The sequence below is a fragment of the Prionailurus viverrinus genome, chromosome D3, assembly GCF_022837055.1.
Source record: "Prionailurus viverrinus isolate Anna chromosome D3, UM_Priviv_1.0, whole genome shotgun sequence".
Lineage (NCBI taxonomy): Eukaryota > Metazoa > Chordata > Mammalia > Carnivora > Felidae > Prionailurus > Prionailurus viverrinus.
The window spans coordinates 77,513,148-77,526,537 of record NC_062572.1 but is presented as its reverse complement, the minus strand read 5'-3'; the positions used below and the strand labels follow the sequence as shown (position 1 = coordinate 77,526,537).

Here is a 13,390-nt window from a genome sequence, read left to right as displayed (position 1 = left end):
ATCCTTGCTCCTAGAACAATAGAGGGCTGTACCTCGCGGCTCGGCCGCTAGAGGAGGCACAAAGAACCAAGCCCGCACCAGAACAATGTAACCAGCGCGTCGACCCATCCCCTCCCGCGGGCCGCCAGCCCTCCCCGCAGCCGCGCTACAGCGCACAATCAGCGTCCGCTTAATGCAAAGGCGGAGCCTGTAGCCGGTGGCCAAGATGCATTAACTAACCTGCATCTTAATTTTTCAGCACCTCTCTTCAGGAGCGCCTAGCTTCTCTCCAAGCCAAGCCAAACCTTGGCAAATCCCAGCAAAAGCTGGGAGCCGGGCAACATTGGCCCGCGAGTTCGTCAGGGAGCTCTGCATTCTTGTTTTTTCTCCCAAATCCTGGTAGAGGCGAATGTGTTAGTCCCACCCTTCGTCCTTCCACCCTCCCCTTTCTGTAGGCAGAGACGTGGGAACTGGCCGAAGCCGGCTCTTTCGGTCACAAACTCCCCACGCCAACCCCAAGGCCCGAGCTGCGCTTGGGAAGCGCTGTTGTAACCTAGCCACCCGTTCCCCAGCGGTCAAGATTGTGACTCCTGCTAATAACTAAAGAAGTTTTCCTGCTATGATGGGTAGGACGAGAACGCAGACTTTTTTTCCATTCTGAAGAGCAAAACCCCTCAACTGCCTCCAAATAGTGAGACCGGGCAGCCTGGAAAACTGAAATGTATTGTCTCAACAAGAGTTCAAGTGCACAGGGCTTTGAAAAAGGCCAATCCTCAGTCTCTGGGAGCCTTGTAAAGAGAAGGCCCCTAGTGAACACTGCACACCCCCCCCCCCCCCCCCCGTCCCTTGTCCCACAACTAGAGAAGGTCAGAAATGGAGGGTAAAATTGGCACATTCAGGGGAGGGTGAATGACACGTGGTGGTGGTGGGGGGGGTCGGTCAATGAAAGCTGGAAGACAGGAGGGGGGGAGAGAAGTTAAGAAAATGCACAAGAAAAAGAACAGAAATGGAAGAAGGGAGGAGAAAGAGGAAATGACAGTAGAAGAAAGAAATTCGAGAGAAAATAGGAAGTGCGTAGTGAAGAGGAGGAAAGAACCGAGACTAGGCGCGCTGACTTGGGGCCACAAGAACCCCGGAGCCCTCTCCACAGCAGCCTGGCTCCAGGAGACCCTCTGTGCTTACCTGCCAGGCGTAAGGCGGACATACGCTGGAACTCGGGCTCCTGCAGCCACTTCCACATCCTGCGAAAGGTCTCCCTGCCAGATTTGAGTTTACTCCACGGTTTTGGGTTCCGGAGCAGGTCGGAGAGAGTCCCCTGAGACCGGCACAGCACCCTCTGCGCGAAGATCGCTTGTGGGATGCTGTAGCGCTTCAGCTCGGCGGTGATGCGCTGGGCCACCTCTTTGGTGTTGATCTCCTCCAGCTGACCCGATGTGGCAACCTGCGAGCCAGACGAGGACGAGGGTGGCCGCTCGCGGCTGGGCGCCAGCACCGGCCCGTGGGACTGAGCATGGCCGGGGTGGTGCAGGCCGTTGAGGTGCGACATCATGGCCGCAGGCGGGGTGCCCAGGCCGCGGGACAGGTGCTGCTCACCGCGGGTCAGCATGGCAGTGTGGTGCGCGTCGAAGTTGGGGCTGAGCATTTTGTCGTGGCCCGGCGGCCCGTAGTTGGGCAGGCTCTGCTGCGCGTTGTGGAGGCCGCCCAGCCCGTTGCCCAGCGGCGTGGCGGCCAGCGGGGACAGGCTCTGGCTCATGCCGGGCATCTCCTTGTAGGGGCTGTAGAGGTTGTTCATGGCCGGGAGCCCGCGCTCGTCGCGCATGAGGGTGAAGCTGCCGCTGACGTTGCCCGACAGGCGCTGGTGGTGGTGGTGGTGGTGGTGGTGCGGGTGGTGGTGCGGGTGCGGGTGGTGGAACTTGTCCGACACGGTGGAGATGGGCGGCAGCGGCTGGAGCGGCGTCAGCGTGGTGTAGGTGTTGCTCATGCCCATGCCGGGCGGGGACGAGTCGCAAGACATGCTCATGGCGTGATGGAGCGGGATGGAGAGCTCGGGCCGGTAGTCGCCGCCGTCCAGGATCGAGGCCATGCTAGTGACCATGGCCGAGCGCGATGCCGCCGCCGCTGCCGCTGCCGCCGTGCCCAGCTCCTGGTGCGCCGTTGGCGGCGGCGGCGGGCCCCGCAGCGAGCCAGCAGCGCCGCGGCCCGCGTGGTGGGGGCTGGGGCTGGCCAGCAGCTCCTGCTCATGGCTCGGGCCCCCGCCGCCGCCCCCGCCGCCCCCGCCACCGCCCCCGCCGCTGCCGCCGCCGGCCGGCCCGTGCAAAGTGCCCAGACTTTCCATTGTCAGCTCCGGGTTCATGGCGCAGCCTTCTAGGTCTTTGGTGAGGCATCGATAGGCGGTGTAGGCAGCCTTCATTCAGTCCATCGGGGCCCGGGGGCGGCGGGGGCGGCGGGGGCGGCCGGCGGGCTGGCAAGGCGCGCGTGGCGGAGCTCGGTCGCGGGAGCGGGGGGAGGGCGCGGGAGTGCGTGAGTGTGTGGAGGGGGAGCGTGCGTGCGGGTGTGCGCCCCGGGCTGCGGGCGGGCAGGCGGGCGCGCCCGGGGTGGGGGCGGGGTGGGGGCGGACGGGGCGTGCGTGCGGGAAGGGGGAGGGGGCGGGGAGGGAGGGAGGGATCACCGGGCCCCACCGCTCGGGCCGGCGCGCTGCCTCGCCATGTCCGAGCCCGCTCCGGCGCCGACGTCTTCTGTTTGGGTGAGCGGGAGCTGTCCAGAAGGGCTCTGCCGCTCGCCGGGGCAGCCAACCTAGCCTCTCGGACCCGGGGCGGGGCCGCGCCCGATGGGCGCGGCGAACAGCCACTCAAAGTACGCGGCTGGCCTGGGGGGCGGGCCTCCCGACTGCGGCTGCCAATGGCTGAGGAGGGGGCGGGGCTGTGCTTTTCAGGTTTGGCTGACGGCTCTGTGCCTTTTTTTCCTCCTTTGCCACTAGAATCGAACGTCAAGGAGAGGGAGGGAGGGGAAGAGGGGGTAGTGGGGAGAGAGAGGCGAGAGTGCGAGCGAGGGAGAGAAATTATGCTAAAGATGCTTCGCTGTGTCCCTCTTGAGCAGCTGCGATCTGGAGAAAAGGGCATTGCTTTAGTTCTCCTTGCCTCACCCCAAAGCTTTTCTGGAGGCTAGAAAGCCAGAACGTACTGGCTTAAAAACAAACCCAAGTCTCCCAGCAAGCCACTTCCTCAAGCGTCTCTAGCTGGGGGGGCAGTAGTTTAGGCTTTCAAAATGCAGGCGCTTAAGTATTCTAATGCTGGGTAGATTCCCGAGACCCGGGCGTGCATAATCTACTGGGCTAAAGGAACCCCAGCGCCCTCGCCGCCTAGGAGCTGCGGTCAGCTTCGCAAGCCCACAGGCGGCGCGGGCCACCGTAATCCAAGCAAAGTTAACACAATAACATCATTTAATTACCCGGCGAGCCCATAAATCTCCCAGTTATGAGGCTTCAGAAGGGCCCTGTTAGATTGCAAAACAAAACTAGAACTCTAGGAGCTGAGGTTTCAAGATGACCAAATGCTCCCCCCATTAGCGACTTGGAAAGAAGTGGGGGGGGGCGGTGCGGCAAGATTGTTGCCGATGCCTATAGTGAGCAAACTCCTGGGAGCAGGGAGTACGTAAACCTTGCGGGACGACACCCGCAGATTTTTTTCCTAACGCGCGCGCGCGGGCGCGCGCGCGCGCGGGCGGACACACACACAGACACACAGACACACACACACACACACACACGCGCGCGCGCGCGCGCGCTTCTCTCGAATCCCTAGAAAGGAACACCTCAGGTTACGGCTGTGGGTAGATGACACGGACTCTCGCCCGTTATCTGTGTATCCAAAACTTGTTTCTGAAAAGACAAGAATCCTGGCGACTTTTAAAACGCTCGAAAGCCGCAGCTTTCAAAAGTGCACCTTCGTCTATCCAGAATTTCCGTTGTTTGGTAATCCTGGGTCGGGGACTGGAAGTGGAGCTGCGGAGAAAGAAGGTGGAGATTTCCGAGGCCTGGGTGGGGGTGGAGGGGTGGCTGAAGACAGGGAGCTACCGGGCATTGAAACCCTTAAAAGTAACAGATTCTTTTAAGGCAGGTTGCGCTCTGTTTGCCTCCGAAGATTCAAGCTAGCTGAGGTTGCGCAGATGTTGCCTTTGTTTAAAGAGACAGTAATTAAGGACAGGGTGGACATAAGTTTGAGAAGCGTGACCTATTTTCTTTTGATCAGCTGTCAAAAGAAGAGCAGGGGGTCTCCTTAAGACAGCCCCCTCCAACCACTTCCAGCTGTTAGAGAAAACTTGATAAGAAAACAAGGACACAGCCTGAGATACTGTATGTGTCTTCCTGGTACTAGAGAAAGGTTTGATTCATTTGGAAAATAGTTCTTAGTCTTGGTGACCTTTTGCGGCTGCCCTCCTTTCCCTTCTAGCTACAGAGCAAAAAAAAAAAAAAAAAAAAAAAAAAAAAATCCACCGCCTCCCACACCATCCTGTCACATGAATGTACAGTGACGTTATTCATAGATCAACTTTATTGAGGTCTGTCCAATACCTTGCCCATCATTCTTTCAAGTAGCTTCTGCTCTGTGATATCAAAGCCTGGGTAAGAAAGTGGACGGTCCTCTACTTTGCTAGACATACTTTTCTAGCTGCTCACATCTTGAATGTCACGAATTTAGACAGGTAAAAATAACTGCTTTTTTTTGTTTCTCTGTCTTTCCTCTCCCCCTCAACCTTCTCTTACTGTCTCTCTTTTCACTCCCCAAATGGCAGCTGGACATTTGGGATTATTTGCAACAGTTAATGTTTAAAAACTTACCGAGTTGAACAAAAGTTCACAAGAGTGCAACCTCTTGTTGGTCTAGGAGTGCTCAGAGACTGAAATAGGGCAAGAGAGGAGCAAGGCTGGGGCAAGAGTCCGTCTGATGGGACCCAAAGCTGAACATAGCCTTCCCTGCTCCGGCTCCAAGCTCAAGGAGTGGCCAATGACCCCGGGCTGGGACCTCGAGTAGGCATTGCCTCCATACAGAAACCTGAATATGTAGATTTCCATTAAAATAATTTTTCAAAATGATAAACTCATTTACCAGGCTACCAAGATAAATCTGCTCCTGGGAATTGCATTTTGGTGTGCCTGGGAGCAGTCACGTGCTGGAGAGTTGAAAGGTGAGTTGCATATTCTCGCTGCCTTGTTCCCTGCCTCTCTCCCTCCTCCCTCTCTCCCACCATCCCTCCCCCTTCCCTCGATCAATATTGGCGATCTCAGGGAAATCATGAAATCGTATTGGCTTCTTTGTGTATAATTTCATTGGGCTAGATTAAAGCAGATTTTTCACGTTGTTTTTCTTAATGATGGTTTGAGGTTTTGTATTTCAACCTAAAACCCATTTAAAAGGAAAATTAATGTGCATGTTTAGTCAGCATCTTAATTTTTACTAAATTAGTCTTGCATGCCCTTTCCCATTCTTTCTAAAAAGGAAAAAAATTTATTTTCTACCCGAAGATAATTTTAAGAATATCAGTTTTAATAAGATTTTCAAGCGTGTTTCAAAATATCTTTGATGTTTCTTTCTCTAATAAAAGGAAGAGTTGCTTTCTGACTGTCCCTTGTTTAGCACACGTACTCTAACCTTCAGAAGTTGTGTAACTCAGAATTTTTTTTTAATTTGAAGTTACGCTCCTCTTCCCTCCTCTCCTCAGCATTTGATTCACAAATAGACTGTGCAGAAATCTGGTAGCAGGAGTGCTAGTTCGTGACTATTAAAACGTGGACGGTTGTACCAGCCATTATATCAGGATTAGGATATCCATTTCTTAACATATCACATCCCCAGGTCCAATTTTCTTCAAAATCAGACACTTAAATGAGTAAGAAGAAGTCTGTAAATAAAATGCAGCTTTGACAACAAATGTAAGCTAGTGCGTTATAAAAGAAACAACTTTAGTTAACAATTATGGGAATAGACTGGACATTTTTACTGTCAGAGCTTTTCATATGTGTTTTCACATTAAAAAAATTTTTTTAGGCTCTGAGAGGGAGAGAAAGGTGAACATTCAATTAAAAGAGACCCTATAAATTATTCACCAAAAAAACCCCCACATTAAAATAAACAGACTACAAGTAAACCCAATCTGGACAAGGGGCCCAACAGCTTTGTTTTTACTAAAAACAGTAACCACAGCCCAAATCCCAAGAAGAGGGGGGGCTGTTTATTTCTACCCAAATGTTCAAAATGCTGAGGAAGGTTTTGTGTTGGACAGAACACATTTGTGCTGCAACTAGGTTTATCAGAGCAATACAAAAAGACATAATGGTGGGTTGATTTGGACTATTTTATTTTTGTCCTTCCCCAAACCATCTGGCGTGTGAGTGTAGGGGTATTGATCAGGATCTGTGAGCTGCAGACCCCATGCCAATCCATAGCGTTTCTGGCAATCAGTGTCGCCCATGAATTGCAGCTGTCTGTGCAGCTCCCGAAAAGAAATCTTCAGAAAAGTCCCCCCCTTATCAAACACTTCATCCGTTCAGGGGTAAGTCAATATCATTTCTTTGTCATTCCGTGGGCGAGGATTATGCAGGAGAAAGTTTTTGTTGTCCGTGGTAGCTGCTGCTGAGCCTGTCTTTTTTTTTTTTTTTTTTTAAAGGAAGGAGAGCAATTTTCTAGCCATTGAATGGTAATGGTTTTCCAGAAAGGCCTCAAGCGTTTGTATGAATCGTACAACAAATGCTGTCTCAATATTGTGGGAGAATTTTAAGAGGAGGGGGGAAATTCTTATGTTGCTATACACAAATCATAATGGTGATAATAGAGGGTTCCTTTTAACGACGGAGAAATTTCTCCTCCCCCCCCCCCCCTTTTCTTCCGGAGCCTATAGTGATGAAGACACCGCAAGTCTCTGTGATTACACTTGCAGATGGACGGTGGGTGCTTGTGGCGGAAAAAGGAGTCTTCGGAATTGTGGCTCTGTTTGATATCTCCATTAGCTTCAATTTTATTCTGCCCGAAAGCGCAGGCTGAGCACAGGGAGAAGAAAACTAAAACCGAAGCCCAGCACCACTAACTCCCTTGTGCCTCTCAGCTCAGAAATTCTCTGACACTCTGCAGATTCCAGTTAAATCTAGGAAAGGTGTTTGTTTGTTTTTTTCCCCCTAAGTGTTTTAGGTGGTGAGGCAAAACGGGTCCTTTTACTTGAACTCTCGTCTCCCCTGCGTCGATCTGGTTAAAAAAGGAAAAGCCAGTTTTACTTGTAAGCTGCCAGGGACGGCCCTTAACTTTTTGGTCGACACTCTGCGCCGGGGTGGAGGAGCACTTGGAGTGTGTTAGTGTTCTTCCCACACTCAGCTGGCCTCTTAGGAAAAGAAAAATGAAGCCACAGGAGTTCTGGCAGCTGGGGGAGCGTTCTCTCGGGGCCCCCAGAGCAGTGCCTGGATTCGAGGGTGGGGAGCATGGCTGCGGGGCCAGTCCAGCGCGGTGGCTGGGCTGGGGCAAAACCCATCACAGCCTCAGTAGTCGGGCGCGGGGAGTGGGCGGGCTTGGGGGCGGGGAGAAGGAAGAGGAGACCCCCTGCCGGAAGAGAGTTAGCACCTGCTCCCGGGGCTGCGGGTCTGGAAGAGCAGCGACAGCCAGAATCCCGAACTCCGCAGGTCTAAGTTGCTAGAGCGTCCACCTGCCTAGTTTTAAAGAAAGACTGGGACTAGGTCTGCAGACCTTGATCGTTCCCCCTCCATTCCCACAGACAGGAGATTGTTGGAGTTTTGTGCTCTCAAGGACACACACACACGCGCACACACACACACACACGCGCACACACACATTTCCGTCTTCCCTTCTTGCCCTCTCCCGGTTTCCCGACCCCTCGCGGGAGGAGTTTGGGCGGAAGTAAGAGCCTGGGCCTCTGAGACGGACAGAAGGTGACTGTCGCCGTAGTTGAGTGCTGGGATTGCCCAGGATATTTTTCTTCCCCCGAATTCGGGGCCCACCACACAACCTTCTCTGGGGCCACCCTTCGGTTCTGTTTTCGCGGCTGCTCCCAGTGCAGAAGCTGGTGGGAGATAAAAATTAACGGTTGGAGAAAATGAAATTCCAAAAAGTGAAGGGGAATTTGAGGATTGGAAACTGCAGAGATCAGAGGGCTTCTTCTTCTTCTTCTTTTTTTTTTTTTTTTTCTGGGCGAATAGTGGGGAAGCGAGGAGCCTGGAGCACGGCTCTCACAGGAACACAGCTTCCTCTACAAGAACGTTGCGCTTGTATAAAGCAACTTGTTAGCCTGAGAACGAAGATGAGTTTTATGCTCACCGGCCTTCCTTCCGTACCTGTCCTACGATTTTTCTCCCCCAAAGCCCTGTAGCGTCGGTTTCACGCTGTGTGGATCCGCAGTCGCGTTTCCTTTTAACAGTGGGTTTCCAAAAGTACAATTCGTGTATGCTTAAAATAAAGTTTTTCTCTCCTCCCGTTGTCACCCCACAAAAGAGAAACTGGCGTGAGGTCCTTTTGTTCAGGCCAAGTTGCGCGTGAAATCTTTTTGTTGTCCTTTCAAAGGGAAGGCAAAAGTTGCAGTTGACGGTAAAAAGGACAAATTTAACTCTCTGAAAGCGGAGCTGTTTTCAAGTTGCCCTGAGACACTAAACACGGGCATCGCTTTTTATTTATTACCTTCTTAAGACGATCATTTATTTGCTCTGGACAGAACCACTTTTGATTGAGGCTTCAATATTGTTTAGGCATTAATACAAATACCTAGCACTTCCTCTCTCTAGGAAAATAGGAGAGTTTAAAATTTTTTGTGTAATTTCAGTTGTCTCGGTTACCATGTAATCAGAAAAGGGGCACAGAGTACTGAAAAATCAAGAGTTAGCCAGCTTTTAAACTTGAGAAATATTATTTCCGATTTCTAAAGATAATCTATTTGAAAACTAACAAAACCAATCGAGGGGTTTAAAATATTCATGCGAGTCAGGCTATCTCTTTTAAAAGAAATCACATGGTATGTATTTTTTAGTTTCCGTGCATATTAGCTCGGAAAGTAATGAAATGACCGAGTGAGTCTGAGCTGATCCTTCAAGGTAACACGATCAGAAGTAATATAGCACAGTCAGATTATTTCAGGAGCGTTTTATTTTGGAAAATCGCTTCGATGCTACTTTTTAGGAATTTTGAATTGTTTCGCTTCCAAACGTGTAAGAAAAAGCAACTCTGGCCGACCACAGGGTTCAGACGAGGCTGTTTAGTTACTGTGGGGGCCGTGGTGGCTCGAGGAGCGGGACACGGTCCCGCGGGCCATTCGGACCCGCGCCGGGGACGGGCCTGGCCAGGCACAGGTGGTTTGGCCGCTTCTGGAGAGCTCGGGCTCCAAGGGCGTCCGGCTGCCCCGGCTGCGAGAGAGATGCGGCGACGCCCCTGACTCGGGAGAGACTCGGGAGACCTGTTGGCCGTGGCGAAGCGGTGCTCGCGCCGGCCGCTCCGGCGGCGCAGAGGCGGGCGTCGAGGCTGCGGGCGCGGGGTGGCGGCGCGGGAGGCTGCGAGCGGCTCCCCAGGCTCGCCGTGCCCTCGCGCGGGCTCCGCCCGCCCTCGCCAGCCCCGCGGAGCCCGGCGGCCTCGGGCCGGAGGCGAGCGGCTTCTCGGGGAGGGGGCTGCGCGGCCCCGCGGCTCGGGAGGCGGAGGGAGCCGGCCAGGATTGATGTCTAAATCAATGCCGTTTCTAGGCGCTTCTCTCTGCTCCTCTCCATCTTCCTCAAAGGCAAATCGCCTCCCGAGGGTGATTTCCTCCCCCTTCGCAAAGTCAGCGTGAGGAGAGTGGAAAGCGCAGCCCCACGCCAGGCACTGCGGGCCAGGACGCTCTGGGATGAGCCCCCAAACGGAGCTCCGCGGCGGAGCGCCCTGCTTGTCCCCCGGCCACCCCCCCGCTTACTCCCCACGCCGGGATATTCCTTCCTCGCACGGAGCCGCTCTCCCAGCCGCGGCACGGGGCGAGGCCTGTCCCCTGGTTGCCCTCCTGGCTCCCAAATGGGCCCCCAGTTTGTTGGGGTCTGGTAGGGGAGACCCCTAGTCTCCGACGCCAAACCCGGCTCTGCTCAAAGCAGGCCTGGCTGCTTCTGATTTAATTATTCGCTGATGAATTAGACAGCTGCAATTGTCGTGAAAAATCAGCGGTCACTATTGATTCCTGGAGCCAGCGGGAGCGGGGAGGCCGCGGGGGTGCGGGGAAGGGAGGGGAGTGGGCCCGGCCCACGGGGGCCCTCGAGCGTGTGCCCTGGCCTGACCCCCCGGCCCCGGCCCGGGTCGCGCACGCGGCAGGGTCGGGCCACCGGGACTCGGGCTCCTCTCCTCGAGCTAGGCCCGGCGGGGGGAGGGGGGGGGGGCGCGGGCTCGGGGTGGGGGCTGCGCTCGCCCCTTTGGGAGGCGAAGACGCAGGGCGGGAGGTGGCGAGACGCTCCCCCGGGGTCAACCGGGCCACCCCCCCAGCAGGCGCCCCAGGCCTGGCGCCAGCGTTCTGGAGGCGGAAGGGCGGACCGCGGGCGCTTCCGGTCCCCGCTCTCGGGGCGCGGGTTTTGTAGGACCGCCGCCCGCTCCAGGCCCGGCCCCGCGAGGCGCACCGGCTCGCAGGGCCGCCGCGGGACGACGGGCCCGGGACGCCGGCTCCGAGCACAGGCCGTCCTCCTCGTGGGCAGGGCGCGCCGCACGCGGTCCGTAATGGTGAGTTCCCGCCGCCGGAGCAACAAGTCTGGGTGTCCTCGAGGCGGGACCCAGGAGCCCCGAGGGCAGCGCGTGCGCCTTGCTTCTCCTTCGCTCAGGATCGGGGCCAGGAATGTCGTCCTGAGGAGGAGTATCTGTGCGTTCTCAGAGCAAGGAGCGGACGCGGTTGTGTGGACCGTACGTGCTGAAGGAGCCATTATGGTTCTATTGACACGAAAATGTAGAGGGACTTGATACATCCAAGTAGTGTAGGAATAGCTCCCCCCCTCCCCCAAATCTACATCAGAAAAGCACCGGAAGCCAGGGGGTAGTCTTTCGGTGTGTAGATTTTGTGTTCTCCTCTTGGGTCGTCTTTACATCACAGTTTGAAATGACCACATTTTATAGGAATCACAAATTATACAGGAAATGCATAGGCCACGTGGAGCTGAAATAATGAGAGTTTCACAGTCCTCATTCCCGAGGTTTCATTTTTCTCTTGGTCTCTTCATAAAACTACTTTTAAGTGCTTACTACCTACTTTTCTTGGCGAAAGGTGTTCTTCAGACTTTATCCGGACAGGAGTTGTGCCCAGGCTCCCTGGAGATCAGATATAGAGTCAAAACTACATTGCCTGCTTCAAAATCCATGGGGCTGAGTATAGGTCACTGAACACAAAATGGCCTTTCCTCTCTTGCTTACTGAGATGGTTTAATGGATTTTGTAATGGTATCAGACAGGGGAAACCTGGTCTCGGGGCTTTGTGTCCACCTAAACCAAACACAACGCACGGTGTTAAATTCTTTGCCTTATCAATGTAAATCTGTAACAAGGAAGTGGAATTTCTTAGGGCAATTCTGAAACGTCATGTTTTGATACACATGTCTCAAACATGGTTCCTGAGTCTAAATGTGAAAAGTCCTCAGAATTTTCCATTTAGTTGATTCTGGGCTTGAAAGATTTCTGAAAATCCTTTGAATAGTATTCTACATACATGTGCTACAAAACTATGATATTTAATTTTCAGTTTTTGCTATTAGTCCTTCCCCTCCCCTTTTAAATCAGGGGGTTTTGTGTGGAAGGAGTGAGTTATGGTTGATTTCAGCTTTCAGGGGAGTGGAGGAGGGGTGAATGGAAACATTTTAAAGAATTCACAAACCAAGTAAGGTTAAATAGCGTTATCTGATTAAAGCAAAGATTTTTTTGTGTTGTAAGAGGACCTAGTTTTTGTCTTTGCAGACACAGCTCCTTCAAAGTCCCTGAACTTTTCCACCCACTGTGTGCCCCGTGAATGTCAGCTCGTATCTGAAGTTTCAGTTGCCTTTTTTTTACACCTGTTTTTTGATGCTGTTTGCAAATCTAATTTCTTTTGAATAAAATTATTTCACAGTTTTTATTTTTCGTGCTCATACTTAGTTTTTCTCCCTAGCTCTTATTTTAAAATTCTCTTTCAAAGACTTTTACTTCATCAAATTACTTATTACTTAAATGGCATTACTCATAGTGGTAACCGACACCATGAGGTATCATGGCCGACTTTGGTAAATGACGTCTAGTCCTAGTTTAGTTAAAATAATAATTTTTTTGTACTTGACTCTTGCATCAAGAAGAATTTGCCTTTGTTAAATATCGCAATTTAAATATTGGAGCATAAGTGGGGTAGCAACCAGATGCAATAATCAGAATATAGGCGAGTTCTTGAAAACTCTAAGTGTTATACAGAAAACTATGATGATGGTTAATTGATTTATTCATTGATTTGTTCATTTAAAAAAATATTTATTGAATGCCTACTATGTGCATGTTAGAGCTGTTGGTATAAACAAGAGAAGCTGCCTTAAACCAACTGAGTATTTAGAAAAGAATTTTCATGGAAGAAACCAGGTAGCTCACAGAAGCAACAGAAATGCAAGAGGTACAAGCTTGGAAAACAAGTAAGGACCAGGGGAGAATAGGAGCTAGAGCAGGGTCACGGTCACTCCATGCAACAGACAGCCTCTGCTGGTGCTGCTGTCTCTGTTGCTGCAGCCAAGAGTAACTTCTCTGCTATCCCTGTATTTTTACGTTGCCTCTACAAGAACCAGCTGGATGCCTCCCTAACTATGAGAAGGTGAGAAGAGGGTCATTGCGTTCTACTGACACTGCATACCGTAGGGAGTTACTTTAAAATAAGAATGATATTTGGATCAAGGGCAGTAAAAAACCCCCAGAAAACAAACAAAAAGCACCCAGAAATATGTTACCACATAGGTGCTGGGGATAGAACAATAAACAAGTTCTATATGGACCCTACCCTCATGAATCCTGTATTTTAGTGGAATATTTTATTTCATATTTTAAAATATTCATATTTATAATACTTACTATTAAATAATATAATCTTTAAAATACATTTAAAATATACTTTAAAATGTTTTATACTTGCACGAATTTTTATATTCTTTGTATAAAAGAGGGGAAAAACAGTTATTCAGATACCATCTCAAAGTAATGGGCTAACTTTCCTAATTTTCTTCTATTTTTTTTTTTAATAGAGACCGCTGAGTGGGAGAGAGAGGGGCAGAGGGACAGAAAGAGAGAGAGAATCTTGAATGGAAGCCAAAGTAACTTTGAGAGAGCGAGAATCTTAAGCAGTCTCCACGCTCAGTGTGGAACTTGAAACGGGGCTTGGCTAGGGGCTGGATCCTATGACTCTGGGCTCATGACCTAAGCTGACATTA

The 13,390-nt window shown here is 51.9% G+C and overlaps 2 protein-coding genes across 2 annotated transcripts in view; both read right to left on the bottom strand.

Annotated features, from left to right (window-relative positions):
• The window catches only part of ONECUT2 (one cut homeobox 2), a 44,909-nt gene extending 42,520 nt beyond the window's left edge, over nucleotides 1-2,389 (bottom strand). The window contains exon 1 of the mRNA XM_047828257.1: nucleotides 1,162-2,389. Within this exon, the coding sequence (XP_047684213.1) occupies nucleotides 1,162-2,389 (1,228 nt within the window). The remainder of the gene's footprint in view (nucleotides 1-1,161) is intronic.
• A 7,752-nt stretch (nucleotides 2,390-10,141) lies between these two features.
• Nucleotides 10,142-10,888, bottom strand: LOC125148678 (proline-rich protein 2-like). The gene has a single exon (XM_047826671.1). The coding sequence runs from the start codon at nucleotides 10,886-10,888 to the stop codon at nucleotides 10,142-10,144; it is 747 nt and encodes a 248-aa protein (XP_047682627.1).
• Nucleotides 10,889-13,390: the final 2,502 nt, after the last annotated feature.

Coding starts and splice junctions, on each gene's coding strand:
- LOC125148678 (XM_047826671.1), bottom strand. CDS start 10,888: ATGGCTCCTTCAGCACGTACGGTCCACACAACCGCGTCCGCTCCTTGC.